This window comes from Pyxicephalus adspersus, chromosome 9 (genome assembly GCF_032062135.1).
Source record: "Pyxicephalus adspersus chromosome 9, UCB_Pads_2.0, whole genome shotgun sequence".
Lineage (NCBI taxonomy): Eukaryota > Metazoa > Chordata > Amphibia > Anura > Pyxicephalidae > Pyxicephalus > Pyxicephalus adspersus.
Genome location: NC_092866.1, coordinates 5,727,033 through 5,742,103, shown reverse-complemented (window position 1 = coordinate 5,742,103; position 15,071 = coordinate 5,727,033). Strand labels below are relative to the sequence as shown.

General features: G+C 42.7%; 1 protein-coding gene across 1 annotated transcript; it reads right to left on the bottom strand.

The window, feature by feature from the left end:
* Positions 1–360: 360 nt before the first annotated feature.
* On the bottom strand, positions 361–8,642 carry PLEKHF1 (pleckstrin homology and FYVE domain containing 1). Its single transcript, XM_072422402.1, has 2 exons — positions 8,531–8,642; positions 361–3,773 (listed from the first exon to the last, which is right to left on the bottom strand). The coding sequence occupies exon 2, from the start codon at positions 3,757–3,759 to the stop codon at positions 2,947–2,949; it is 813 nt and encodes a 270-aa protein (XP_072278503.1). The 5' UTR covers positions 3,760–3,773; positions 8,531–8,642; the 3' UTR covers positions 361–2,946.
* Positions 8,643–15,071: the final 6,429 nt, after the last annotated feature.

The window sequence follows — 15,071 nt, the reverse complement described above, 5'->3', positions numbered from 1 at the left end:
GTAAGCTCTTCAGGGCAGAGTCCTCTCCTCCCCCTGTGTCACTGTCTGCATCTGTCCGTCATTTACAACCTCTATTTAATGTACAGCACTGCGTAATATGTTGGCACTATATAAATACTGTTTAATAACAATAAATACGATCAAGTTGGGAAATACAGACTATAGACTCTGATTGGCTATTCACAATTTCCATATAAGGGCAACGCAATTGTGAGTGTTCGCGGTACAGCGGAACAACCTGCATCAGTTGCATCATCTGCCGCATGTACATAGCTACCTTCAAACAGGCCAGGTGTCTCTGGGGAAATGGAGACGCAATACATAAAGTCGCAGTATATATTGCACGCATCCAACACAGCATAATATTGCAGATTTTATTGCACAGATCCTTAGTGTTAAAACATATCTCAGTATATACATTGTAATGCTACAACCAAAAAAATATTGTTCCTTTCATTCCAAATACAAGGCAATAGTAGTTTTTATTAATACAAAAATGTGTTAAAAATCAATAAAAATATATTATAAAAGGGTTAAAAAAAAGATTTTACCACCCAACAGAGAACTGGATAACATGGCAGTGTTAGTTTAATATCCATCAGAAAAGCTGCTACAATTAGGGAAAAGAAGGCAGTGAGTGCTGCAACTCAGCAACCAATCAAGCTTCAGTTTTAAAGTCAGCTGAGTAAAAAATTAATTTTGATTGGTTGCTTGGAGTTATTTCTGAATCGGGAGCTTGGGGAGTTTCCGTCAACTTGGCATATGAATGGAGTGTGTAAAGTAAATCTAAAGCTAATCACTAAAATGTCATTAAAGATTCATGACAAACCATGGCTTGTTCAGTCACTTCCTGTTAAAGAGTGACAACGCTCTGTTTCTATCTCCTAAGTATGCTCCTGTGTTGTCACCCTATCACTAATGGCTGTGCAGGCACCTACTGGACTAGGATGGTGCACCATTATCAGGATAACGGTCCATAGAAATGAGTCTTTATGCACTCAATGGGCCTGATTTATTAAAGCTCTCCAAGGCTTGAAAGATTACACTTTCATCAGTGAACCTGGGTGATCCAGCCAACCTGAAATGGATTTTTCAATATCATATGCTATTTGCTAGCAAATGTTTTCAATCCTGGACCATATCCCCTCCAGGTTTGCTGGATCACCCAGCTTCACTGATGAAAGTGTATCTCTCCAGATTTGGAGAGCTTTAATAAATTCAGCCTAATGGCAAGAACATTGGATAAGAAGTGATAATAAAGGGATCAGATGGAAGAAGGAATGATAGACAGTAATGCAGCCATCTATGTATACCATTAGTATTTAGTTCTGTTTTATTATTCCTTTGTATGGGAGTCAGCACATAGAAAAAAACGTACTCATCGGATCTGGGTGACCTCAGTAAGGAACTTGCTTGCAGAACCATCACACACCAGGATTCAGTTCCTTCTTTCAGTTTGGAAGAAGGAGGGCTCAGAGGCTTAGTGTCATGAGTGGTTTTGGAAATGTTAAAAATGAAAAGAAACACCACCAAAAATGGAAATATTTGGCCAGAAGTGCAGCAAAGGTAAATCTCTTACCAGATACAGCGAACTCATCACTGAATTCAATAGGGAGAAGTTCATCTACCCCTGGCCGGGGCTCAATGAACTATGAAAAGCTGCTGAGATTAGAACTTGCCCCGCCCCACCCATATGGAGACATATAAATGGCAGTACTGGCCCCAGAGGAACCCACGGACCAGCATGGGATCCCCTAGGGCTTTCATCAATTACACACAACATTCAGCTATAAAATTATCTTATTAATATATTTTCTTGAATGGAAAGTCCAGTATTAAGCCACCATTGATGGCACTATGACCATGGCAACATCTTCATCAAAGGTCATTAGACTAAGTCACTAAAAACATTTATTATATATAATAGTGGTATGTCAGTAGGCAGTACATCGGTTGGATTCATGAAAACCTGTGGCCAGGTTATGGATTTTGAAACATTAAGCAGTAAGTAGGGTTTAAAACAATCGACAGTGAGCTCTGTAGTTGCAGGCACTGTGGAGTAATTCATCATCACAATAGATACAATGAAGTCATTCAAGTCAGGTCCCAGCACTTTGCCACTCCTTATTCATTTGCATCAACCCTCTGTTCATTTGAGGACTGGCTGGCTACCAAGACCCTACTAGAAGTGTGGGATAGGTGTGTGGGGCAGAATGAATTTCCCTGGAGCCATTATGATGCTTTTGAAGGCATGGTCAAGTTTATTTGGCCATTCACTTAATTTATGGGCATAATGTTTAACACCCTCCTTTGCTCTTACACTTTTGGGTAGTAACAGAGGAGGTTTATTTAGGGTATCGAGTGGTATTTAAAGGAAGGTTTACTTCCTCTTTGGATTTACACCTAAGTAAGAATCCAAAGTTCTTCATATAATTTTAAAGTTTTTAGAGGAGGGGTTTACCATGCTGGCAACCACAATGATATCTTATTGGATATCCAATAGATTGCATTTGGGTGATGTTCTGAACTGAAGGCTATGACAGACCTTTTCCATGTTTTTAGATAAGTATACCATGAAGGGATTCATTCATTAGGTCAACTTACAACCCAATGCTTCTCGACAGGCATGAACTGAGCTGCTGAAATGTAACTAAAAGTACTTCTGTTAGCTTTGCGGATGAATTGCCCCACAGAACCTGCAGCTTTATAGGTCAGTGAGAGATTTTCCTGAATATCCACAGCCACTTGGCTCCAGTTCTACCTCAAAATACTTTAACAAACCCAATATGAGAGATGTTGTAGGTCACCAACTGTACTTGTGGAATCCAATGGCCTTCACAACATTCTGAAGGGAGTAAAGCAACACACTTTTTGCCCCTGATCTTTCGTTTTGATGAGCCGATGCTTGCCTTGGTGCAAGTCTATTATAAATATTGTAAATCCCAATCAAGCATGAAAAGCCGACCAAGACGAAGAGTAAAAGTCCTCATTGGAAGGAAAGTCACTGGTCTTTTCATCATCATTCTCACTGTCTTCTTCACTCGAAGGATCAAACTCGGGAATCTCTTGGTTCAATTCAAGCGCCCGTCTTTTATGTTCCTCTTCTTCGGCCAACTTTTCGGACATCAGTTTTCTATGGCACAGAGCACAAACTCTTAAAGGCTTGGAGGACAAGGCCGGTATGACAAATCTGCTCCTTGAGCAATCCTGGCAAACAACAAAGCCGCAATTACGACAGTGGTGTCTACGAGTTATGGTGGTGAACTTGGTCTGAGTACAACGCATACAGATGTCCGTGGCTCTGTCGGGTATCCACGGAGCTGCGTGTTTAATGGACGGTCGTCTCCCGGTTTTTTCCATCAGCCGGCCGGAACATTCTTTGATGTGACTGATCCACTCTTGCCGTTCGGTGAAGGAGGCAGCACAAACCACAAAGGACTTCTTAGAGGTCTTTAACATCCATCGGTTCCTCATGTCTCCGCTGTCTGGAAGTAATTCGGTGGTCACATCTTCAAGAGGGATTATATGTTGGCAGCTGTACTTGACTTTGTTTATAACAATGGTCCCATACACCAGAATATCATTGAAGAGGAAGAAGATCCTTGGCTTGGGTTTTTTCCGGCATTCTTTGGTCAGTATTCCTTCACCCACGAGGACTCTTCCTGGAAGGGCGAGGGGTTGGCCAGCTGAACCAAAACATGTCTCTACGGCCCCTATTCGCTGAGAGTTGATCTCAGTGTAGGCCAAGTGGTCCACCATGGTTCAGTAGATACCTACAAAACAAAGAAAGTAGTTTAGCAATGGATGAAATGAAATGAAACAACCATGTAATAATAAAATCAACAAAGATTATGGTACAACGGGCTCAGAAATGGGCAACTTTGTATTCATTTGTGATCCCTGATATAAGCAGTGTTTCTTAATGAGGGTTCCATGGAACCCTAAGGTTCCTCCAGAGGTTCATATGGGTTCCTTGAACAATGAGCAGTTTGTGCCAACATTCTATTTGGTGATCAATAGAAGTGACATTCTCCCAATTTGCCAGCATGGCCAATGGATTCTTCCCAATGACCACCATGCAAACTGTAAGCTGTGGATGTAGTAAGAATGGAAGGGGTTCCCCAAGACCTGAACTGTTACTTTAAGGGGTCCTTCATGCTAAAAAGGTTAAGAATTTCTGACTTAAAGCTCTTAACATGAACATTTGGTTTAATAATAAAACCCAAAATACGATTGGTTGTTTTGGTCAATGGCTCCACTTTTTTCTCATAAGTCTTTAATTAGCCTTTAAAGTAAGCAAAATTGGCTCCAACTATAATAAAGAGGTTAGGAGGCCATCTGGTTCTTAGACCTCACACATGTAAAATGAGGAGGGGGGACTGTGTACTGAAGAAATGATTTTTCCGAAATAAATTATATAGAAGAAATGGAAAGACAGAAGCACCATGATGTCATATCGTGGGGAGCCAAGAGACGCTGGAATTATTTTTAGCCATTGGCATAATAGAATTCAGCGATATTATTGCTATTAAAAATACACAGTGGCCCTCAATATTAACTGCTACTTTGCAGCAGACGGACGGATGTGTAGTGGCTTGGAGTGGAATATAATGTGAAGTTTCAGTTATGCATTTCTTGTTATTAAATGCAACGGGAATATTTTCATTTTTGGGAAATCCCTTCTGCTGTAGATAGGAGGTTTGCTTTCAAAGGAGGAGCTGATAACTGCTAAATAAATAATTGCAGGGTAAGAAATGATAAGAAGAGGGGGTAACAATGGGTACACCTGGTTCCAGGGACCACTCCAAAAGTGGCTTTCAGAGAGATGCCCACACTTCCTATTCCAACTTCGATATAGAATCAATAGGAAGTAACACGGTTCCAATGAATCTATCATTCTAAAACCAAACATTGGCTGGAATTCTTCCTCAACTTATATAAATACTTTGAAACAATATTTGTTCTTTGTAGAGATACCAACAGTTCAGATTTAGCACAGAATGATGTCATAGCTAGGAGCTGAATGGAAAGAATTAGAGAAGAGTCCAAAGTATAAAGGTGGAGATATAATCTTAGGGTAAAGTTAATAAAAAGCACATAAAGTCAGAACATAAAGTCGGGTTATCATTTGTATTGCGTCAGGATTTCAGCTTTGCCACATGACTCGGTTATACGTCAGTCACTTATTAAATGTTCCTGTGTTCCCACACTTTCCTCCAATCACAGCTTACGGCTCCTTTAAAGAAACTTTCATTATTTCCTTTATAGGAGAGTCATGAGCTGCTTGACACAATCCTTCCCTTTGCCAAGCAATCTGGCTGCAATGGACAGTCAATTGGGTCTGTCTAGGGCAACCCTTCTCCCGAAGAACCCTGGAAATAACTTTCAAGTCTTGGGGAACTCTTTCTATAATTATTACATCCACAGCTCACAGTACATTAGCATGGTGGTCAAAAATGGAAAAATTTCCTCTAACATTGCTGACCATTGGGAAGAATGTCTCACTTACAGAAAGCCAAAAAGATCATTGGTGTCACCTAAACTGACCTGAGAGGCACTAATTCAAGGAGCCCCCATCAACCTCTGCTGGAACCGTGGTTGAGAAACACTGATCTAGAGGAATTGTATGGAGACCCCCATTGCGCCCCCATAGATCACGTTGGAAGAATCTCATATCGTGGTCAGGAGACCCCAGTAGTCATACAGCTTCATGGCTCAGTTCAATTTCGTCATTGGTTAGAAAGCATACGTAATTTTACAAGAATTTCCTAATTTTTGCTAAAATTTAAGGAAATGAAAAATCTCAGTTTTGCTCATCTCACTCTTCGTTTAAGTTGCCGAACGTGCAAAGTGTAAGATTATTGGCTGGGCTATCTGGAGGGCTATGTGGAAGGTGGTGAACAAAGGGACTTGATCTAAAGATATTTTAACCCATCCAAAGTCGCTGGGCTCGGGGAGCTGGAGAAACAAGTTTTAAAAAAATTTACAGTTCCCGTTATGGACTACAGGAACCTCCATTGCACCCCATCTTGACCCCGAGAAATGGGAAGGATCAGTGCAAGAATAGCAGTAGATCCTGCCAAAAATCTTGAGCTGATAACTTCCTGTGCTCCCTTTTCAGTATTCTTTCCAGCCATCTCTAAGGACTACTACTCTACATTGATGATGTAGAAATGAAATCAATACTAATTGCTGGGAATGGCGATCGGTTGCAGGAAATGATTTCCCACGTTATATTCCTATGAGATCCCTGATGAACGTTGGGTGAAAGCGCACTCCTGGGAGAATACCATTCACTCTGCTCCACTACCAGGCGAGCTCAGGCTTGCCTCTGGTATTCCATCCCTGCCACATCACCCAGCCAAGCCATGTGTGTCCAGCTGTGTCTCCTTTCACGCCGCATTCTCCATCCACCAATGACGTCACTGCATTCTCAGCACAATTCTGGGAGCCGTGCCTGACCGCGAAACAAAACACGAGAGGTCGTCTCTTCTCCAGACTGACGAACGGTATTTTCTGCGCTTTTTCTAGAACTATTTATGGGGGATATAAGAAACAGAAACAAGACGAATCTCAGGGAACTAATCCAAAAAAACCCAAAAGATTATATTGGAGAGAAATGTTTGCGGAGGGGTCGGCATACGTCCGGGTATAAACCAGCTCTGGGCATTTTAAAGAGAACTTGTATTGAGTCAATATGGATAATTCTGTTGCTGAGTTCCTCCTTTGAAAATGCTAATTGCCTGGCTGCCGTGCACATTTTGTTGGCTTTAATGTCACTTACCTATACTTACCTTCAGCTCCACTCCCTGATTTTTCACTGTGTGGTCCTAGCTGACCCCACAAATAAGCCATAATGATCCAACTCCTACTAAGCATGTGCACCACTTGGCCCATTCATTCATATGATTGGGGCTGCTATTCTCTAGATGGACACTGGGGGGCAACAAATGTCAATGGGAATGAATAGAGTGAGCAGAACTCCTCCCATCAACCTGCCCACTATCAGCACATGTGTATACAGAAGAACCTGATTGGCTGACAGTACCGTCCCTCCCCCTAGGAACCGGCAAAGATGTTCTTCCTGCCTTTGTAATGGATTTCTCCCGCAGGTGAAAAAACGTTCTGGGAGATTGATTGGCTTTCACTTGATATTGACCTGAGAGGGAACTCCAGACTTACCTAAGGATTTGTATTTAGGTCCACCAGTCCTGATATTTACACAGCTCTACACCGCAGCACAGCCCCATCTTATAGGTCAGGAGGCCTAACTAACACTTACAGGTCTGGTCCCTCCCCCAGCTTGTAACTGGACAGTTAAAGGAGAAGCAGCAGACTGATAAACCTGCCTCTCTGTCCTCTCTCCTCCTATCAGCATGCTCCCTTTGCTGCTTTTCCATTCCGTCCTCTGATGTATACATCTACTGTCACTGCTGGCATTCAAAGAATAATCATCATGATTTCCTATTTGATTAGGAAGCTATGCCCCCATTTTACAGGGTTATAATAACATTTATCTATATGGTACCAACATATGGTGTAGCGCTGTACAATAAAGAGGAATTTCTCATTTTCTGAGCCCATCGTGACCATAAATATTCCAGATTCAGACTTCACCATCGACTTGGCTATTTCACAACCCTCGGAATGTGAAGATTGTGTTATGGCAGCGGCTGCAGGGCATGCTGGGAATTTAACTCCTTCATAGTCCAAGGCAAAGACAATCTACGGAGAATTTAATTGCAGCTGCCGTATGTCCACAGCCAACCATATACAGCAAGATTTCGATCTGCCAGATCTCAGAAATGTAACATCTGGCTGATCTGGCCCCAAAAAGTGATGGTTATGTCACAGTTGTCACTGGAAGAGGGAAGGGGACACGGGTGATTCAATGGGGACACGGCTTCTGGTGACAACATTCTCCATTTGCCACTTCCTGCTGTGTCCCAGCAACAGGAAGTGAAAGGAAATCTCCCCAAGGGGACAGCAAAGGAAAAAATTAACCCTTTCTACTCTAAAACAAACCCAATAGTATAGAGGGGTCACCCAGAGCTCCCATAATTCCTTTCACCCACCAGAGACCCGACGCCGTCTCATCGTAGGACCCCAACAATATCAAACGCAGCATTTAAAAAAAACTTGAAAAATTTCTATCAGATCTGTCGGGTTTTTTAGATCTCTCGATCGTTCATATACTTATCCTCACCGTGTGATTGATATATCTATGGATCAAACTGAAGATCGATTTCTGTATGACTGTAGCTGAACAATCTCCCATTGATGGCTCCATATGGCAGATCCGGATTGGATGCAGATTGGTCAGATTAAAGTATTAATATAGTAAATCTGATTGTACAATTCCTGCATTCACACCCAGCTCTGCCCTCATACAATCTGCTTTTCTATATCACACCAGATCTGACTATGATTGTACAACCTTCTATAGGATAATCGTACAATCCCCATCAGATCTGATTGCACTGTGTGTGATCAGCTTTTAACAATAAACATAAAACTAAACATGACTTACAGCTGGCAGTGCGGATCTCTTGTTTCCTGCAGGTTGTACAATGTATCCTCCAGCCGATCTGATGATCTGATGATCGCTGCGTGTCTGCTTGTGTCCCCAGTGAGCGCTCAGCCTTTGTAGCGATCTCCTCCCTCCGCCTGCTACAAACTTTCTGAAAAGTTTCTTAGCCCCGCCCACTGTCATCAGCTCAGCCTATCCCGTCGCACCTCGTACCGCCCCCCCCACCCCCCACAACTACTGCTGACTATTCTGTGCTCAGATTCCCAGGTAGATGATGAATGAGTGGTAATAAAGCAGTGAATCTGACATTCACCAAACATTCACTGCAGATGAATCTTCCAGATATATATGTGTTTTAAATTGCAGTGAATGATTCAGCACCAGGGTATGTTTTGGTGAAAGTTGCTGTTTGTAAATGTGGCCCCTGCAGTGAGAAGTTGGGGGTGCGGAGTGACTCCTCTTGGTTTGTGCCCCCCATAGGGAAATTAACCCTTCATGTGGCTGCTGGGCCCATTGGGGGGACTTCGAGGGGGCTTTGTAGGGGATTTTATGGGGGTCTACATGGAGGTTCTTCAAGGGGTCCTTTAAGGGGGTTTACAAGGCAGGGGGGCTTGTGGGGGGCTTCAAGAGGGACTATAGGGTGATGTAAGGGGGGCTTTGTGGGAGAGTCCAGAGGGGGCTTTATGGGGAATTTCAAGGGGTCCTTCAAGGAATGCTTCAGGGAAGATTTAAAGGGGGTCTACAGGGCGAGGGGGCTTTGAAGGGGCTATTTGGGGGATTTTAAAAGGGACAAAAGGGATTGCTTTAACAGGGGCTTTATGGGGAATTTGAGAGGGTCTTCAGGGGTGCTTTGGGGGGGTTCAAAAGGGTCTACAGGGGGTGCTTAATGGGGACTCTATAGAGAATATCAAATGGGTCTACAGGGGGGAATTTAAATGGGTCTACGTGGGGTGCTTCAAGGGGGAAAATTCAAGGGGTGCTTAATGAGGGATTTATGGGGGATTTTAAAGGGGTCTCAAGGGGGGTCTTTATAGAGGATTTCAAGGGGGGGGGGCTTCATGGAGAATTTCAAGATGGTCTACAGGGGGTTGCTTCATGAGGGATTTTGTGGGGGATATCAAGAATGACTATAAGGGGGCTTTATGGGGGATTTCAAGAGGGTCTACAGGGGGTACTTCAAGGGAGGCTTGGATAGGGGGTGCTTCATAAAGGATTATCAAGAATGACTACAAAGGGGGCTTTAAGGTTAGATTGCAAAGGGTTCTAAGGTGTGGGGGGGTACTTCATAGGGGGTTTCAAAGGATCCTTTGTGCTGCATTTTTGCACCCTTGATATGTTTTACCCAAATAAGGGCATAAAAAGTTCCACAAAAAATGTGTCCCCAGTTACCCCATCTTTTAAAGTTCCACAGAAATGCAGAGATCTCCAAGATCTTGCCCCAGTGTTTTTTCCAGAGAATGGCTGAGTAAGCGTTTTCTTTACTCGAATTTTCCTTGCCACGGTTTGTTCTCAGAACACGCTACACGGAACCTTGCATCACATGTATGTTTGAGAAACCCCTTCCCCTGCATGTCAGTCCTCAGGTTTCCTGATGAGACCACAAGAAAACCCTCCGAGCCTTACCCAGGAATATCACCAGCAAAGACAAGGGTCAAAGTGGAACCGGGGACATTTTGATTTTCTTTTTGATTTTCTGAAAGCCGTATTCTTATAAATTGAACGAGGAATTGGTTTGATTTTTTAATTGTATTTTTTGAAATTTAGTTTTATTGGATTTACCCATTTGTGTTTTTAATACTTTGTTTTATAAGTAAAAAGTTATTAAAGGACAAAGGATTCCCAGAGCACCAAAGGTTCACTACAAAAATTGTAGAAGCCCCACCCTGCTCCCATCTTAGCTCCACCCTGCTCAATTTCTTAGCCCCCCACCTCCTCCCTGCTTCACTCCTTAGCTTTACCCAGCCTAATTTTTAAGCTCCACCCACCTCCTATCTTCCCCTCTACTTAGTTCCACCTTGGTATATTTATTAGCTCAACCCACCTTCTCCCTGCTCTTCTCGTTAGCTCCACCCTGATAAATTTTTTAGGCCCACAAACCCTGATTGATTTCCTAGCTTGACCCTCCTTCCTCCCTACATCCATCCTTACATAACCCTGCCCATTTTTTAACCCCACCCACCTCCTCCCTGCTCCACTCTTTAGCTCCACCTATCTGCTGCACTCTTTAGCTCCACCCACCTGCTCCACTCTAGCACCACCCACCTTCTACCTGCTCCACCTTGCTATATTTCTTAGCTCAACCCACCTTTTCCCTGCTTCATTATTTAGCTTCACCTTGCTCAACTTTATACCTCCACTCACCGTTACACCTTAACTCCACCCCAAAGTTCAACCTTCGTGAAAAAGGATCTCACTCCAGGGCTGCTGAATATAGAATGTATTACTTCTTGTTCACTCCCTGCTCAATTACATGTTAGTTGAAGCAGCCCTGTTGGTTGTTATGGTAAACAGCAGGGAGAACTTCTGTTGTTGCTGGTTGTTAACAAGCACTTCCTGCTGAATTACATTAAAAACAGAGCGGTTCTGTTTGGGTAAAGCAGCTCTGTAAACAGCAAGGATTGTTCTTCTTGGCTGCTAGCTGTTGGGAAACCCTCCCTGCATTATAATAGAACTGAAGCAGTTCTGCTGGTTGTTATAGTAAACAGTGGGAACACTTCTATCTCTAATGTTTATGAGCATTACCTGCTAAATTACATTAGAACTGGGTGTCTCTCTTTAGTTTAAGCAACTCTGTCAGTTGTTATGGTAAATGGCAGGCAGCACTCCCTGCTGGATTGCATTAGAAATGCCGCCGCTCTATAGGCTGAGATAGTAAAAGGCAAGGAGCACTCTCAATGGGTGCTGGTTTTAATAAGCACTCTCTGCTCAATCACAGTACTAAATTTGCAAGTTTTTATTGTATATGGTGGGGAGCGCTTCTAATGGCTCCTGGATATTAGGAAGCGCTCCCTACTGGCCTTCATTAGAACCACAGCCACTCCGCCGGTTGGTATACTGAAACGCCGGATATCACTCCCATTGGCTGCTCATTTATAAGCACTCCCTGCTCAATTACAGTAGAACTAAATTTGACAGTTATTATTCTAAATGGCAGGGAGCACTTTTATTATCTCCTAAGACTAAGACCTTAGAAGCGCTCCCTGCTGGATTAAATTGGAACTGCAGCAGCAATGACAGTTATTAAAGTAAACAACAGGAAAAACTTCTGTTCCTGTTGGTTGTTACTGAGCACTCCCTACTCAATTACATTAGAATTGAAGTGTCTCTGGGTGAAGTGACTTTACTAGGTATAGTAAATGGCAGGGGGCTCTCCCATTGGCTAGTTGTTGGGAATCACTCCCTGCTGAATTACATTAGAATGTTGGATGTGCTGGTCTATGGGGGAACGTTGGTAATGTAAATAAATGATCAATAGGGAAATATTGATTGTTTATTGATCATTTGTGTGATACTTCTCCCTGAGATTGTAAGCTCTTCAGAACAGGGCCCTCTCCTCCCCATGTCACTGTCTGTATCTGTCTGTCATTTGCAACCCTTATTTATTGTACAGCGCTGCGTAATATGCAGGTGCCATATAAATACGGTTCAAAAATAATATTTAATAAAATATTAATAATACCATTTAGGGCTAGGTCTACTTAACAGTGTCATTTCTGAAATTGCCAGTAGAGAAAGCTGTGAATGTTTTTGGTGGGAACTATGGCTCTGGCATGTTGGGCTGGCAGTTTATGTACCGGCGTTCTGCATTCCCGATGTTGCCAATCTTTCATGGGCGGTGCCCAGCCGGTGCTGTCACTGTGCCCTATTTGGCTCTTACATAATCTGCTGAGCCCTACAACAAAACCTCGTGAGCTGTCACTTGAGCCTTATCTGGAGGACTCGTTGCATCATAAACTCCTCCAGTCACCGTTGCACAATACATGAGAAGTTCGTTTTGCCCTTTTTTCCACCGTGTCACCAGAACAACACGGGTGGCTTAAATGGGGCAAATGCCCAGGACCCCCCCACCTTCTTCAGGGTACAAATTAGCAGAATGGCAGAAAGTGCAGGGGGCTTGAATAATGTGCATTCAGGAGCCCCCACGTCATATTTGGCCAGGGACCTTTTTTTGTGTAGGACCACCCCTGCAGAGCAAATTGCTCAAATCCCACCCCTAGCAATCTACCAATCCCGTCCTGAAGTTGCAAGAAGCGGGAGGTTCCTGCAGAATAGAGGCGGAGGGTTTTCCCACCAGAGACAAATGTTTGTGATTGTCTCAGGTGCAAATCTCTCCAACGTCACACAATGATTTGTCCTTCTGGAGCCCTAAACCACCATTGGCTGAACACTACTACTGCGGAGGAGACACAATGGGAATCCTTCCCCTCCCCCTCCTATGCCATGGAATAAACAGGTCATTGACAGTTGTTCCTACTGTCGCTGGAAATGATTGTTTTTGGCAATCCCGCCAAGTCTTACACTGCCCCTTTAAGGCCTGCACTGTGCAGCCCACCAGAAGCCACACCCCCTTCTGCCCTAAAGCCTGGCACATGTGAGCGGGTCGGTGCCAATTGTGTGCCAGACTGAAGAATCCAATCAACAGGGGTGGGTAAAGATAAAATATGGGTGGCAAAGTCATGGAATTCCAATCCTCTCCACCCTGCCATTTGTTGCCTTGGGGCTCTTGGGGCATTTGCCCCTGCAAAAATGCCCCTGTTAATTAATTTTCCATGGAAAGTTCCAAACCACTGCATAAATGTGCAACATTCTGCTTTGTTTTAGATATTTTCCCCCCAATTTAAAGCAATTAGAATTCCAATGCAACTTTTATACTTTTAATCATCTTAAAACGATTGAATAATATCTTAAAATGATCGAAATAAAAAAAAATATTGGTTTCCTATGATTGGTCTGCTGCTTATATGCCTTCACAATCACTTTAGATTTGATTATTGTATTGGAAGATAAAACAGAAAGACAACAATTACAATATAAGAGAAATCATTACATTAGAGAATTACAGAAACCTGATATTAAGAAATAAAAAGGATTTGAAGCTTTGCTGCCTCCTGGTGGCTACACATGGGTATGACAGCTACTGCTCCAGTTTAGGAAGTGGATGACTATGAAATGCATTCAGCAGGTAGAGGTGGACATAGGGAGGTGCAAAGTGTGCCACTGCATGAGGGTCCTGAACTCACAAGTCAGTTCTTCATAGGAGTCCAATGTGCTCTATATCTGCCACTGAGTGCAGGGAAAGATTTGGCTATAGGTTAGGACTTTTCATAGGTTTAACAATATTGCAAATCAGTATTACACTAAATCAATATTTCCTTTGCTAAAATCCTAAGTATATAGCAAAAAATGTTCATCCTATTCCATCTCGGTGCTGCAGTCTCTTTCTGTATGTCTGGTATGGTCTGTATGGTCTACACATAATGCTCGTGTCTTTTTTTTTTTTAAATGTGAAAAAAAAATTCAATATTTTGATATATTCCTCCCTCGTGGAATTCAATTCCCCCATAAATCCCTTCTATCCCCTGTAGAGCTGCACATTAATGTCTGTGGCTACAACTCATGCTCCATTCAGAATGCCTTCATTTGTAGCCCCTTCATAGAGAGCTGAGACTAGCTGCTCTGCTGCCATCTAGTGTTCAGCCAGAAAGAGTGAAAACCACCAGCAGCCTCTACACAAATCAATTGCAGGATCAAGAATAATAAATCATTCTTTTTATATGATTGTGTGCCGGTTACTCTTTATCTAATAATACGAAAGCTGTGACCTCTCATTTAAGGTAAACTATTTATAGGAAACCCTACAGGGTGTAGTTTCCAGCTTGTGAAATGTTTTATCTCTGAAGGTTATTTTGTAATACGTTGTCAGTCCCTCAGAAGACTTTCCCAATGTTCTCACCACCGCGTCACCTCCTGATAACAATCATGGCTGCCCCGTGTACGTGAGGTCTCCGATACTACAGCTGCACCAAGTATTTAAAGGGAGGAAAAAGGCGAAAAAGAATTTTATTTCATTTTGGTTAATATAAGTAAATAGAGGGAAATGGGCCCGTGTGTGGTTTGCTCTGCCCGGTTCTGTCTTATCAGTAAAAGAAACAGAAGCCCTTCAATGCCAAGAGTTCATTGTGAAGATTTAAAAAAAAAAAAAAAAAAACCACACACTTCTACTTCCTACATTCTACAGAGGAAATACTAAAGCAAGTTTCGGGTTTTCTGCAACACCAGATAACCCAATGAGAACCCGGTGAATGTGACCCCCGCTCATTTACAACTAAGCTGTGATTTCACTTATATTGAAGGCTTTCCCTGAGGCGAAGACAAAGGGTGGAATGGACACACAGGGGCCCCTACTGTCTCACGTACAAGAAGACAATTTTCTTTTTTCTTTATCTTTTTTTTCTATATATAATGCAATAGAGACTAGCCAAGAATTGTATTCATGGTTATCATTCACTTAATTTTCAGGTTTAGGCATCTTTTTACTATT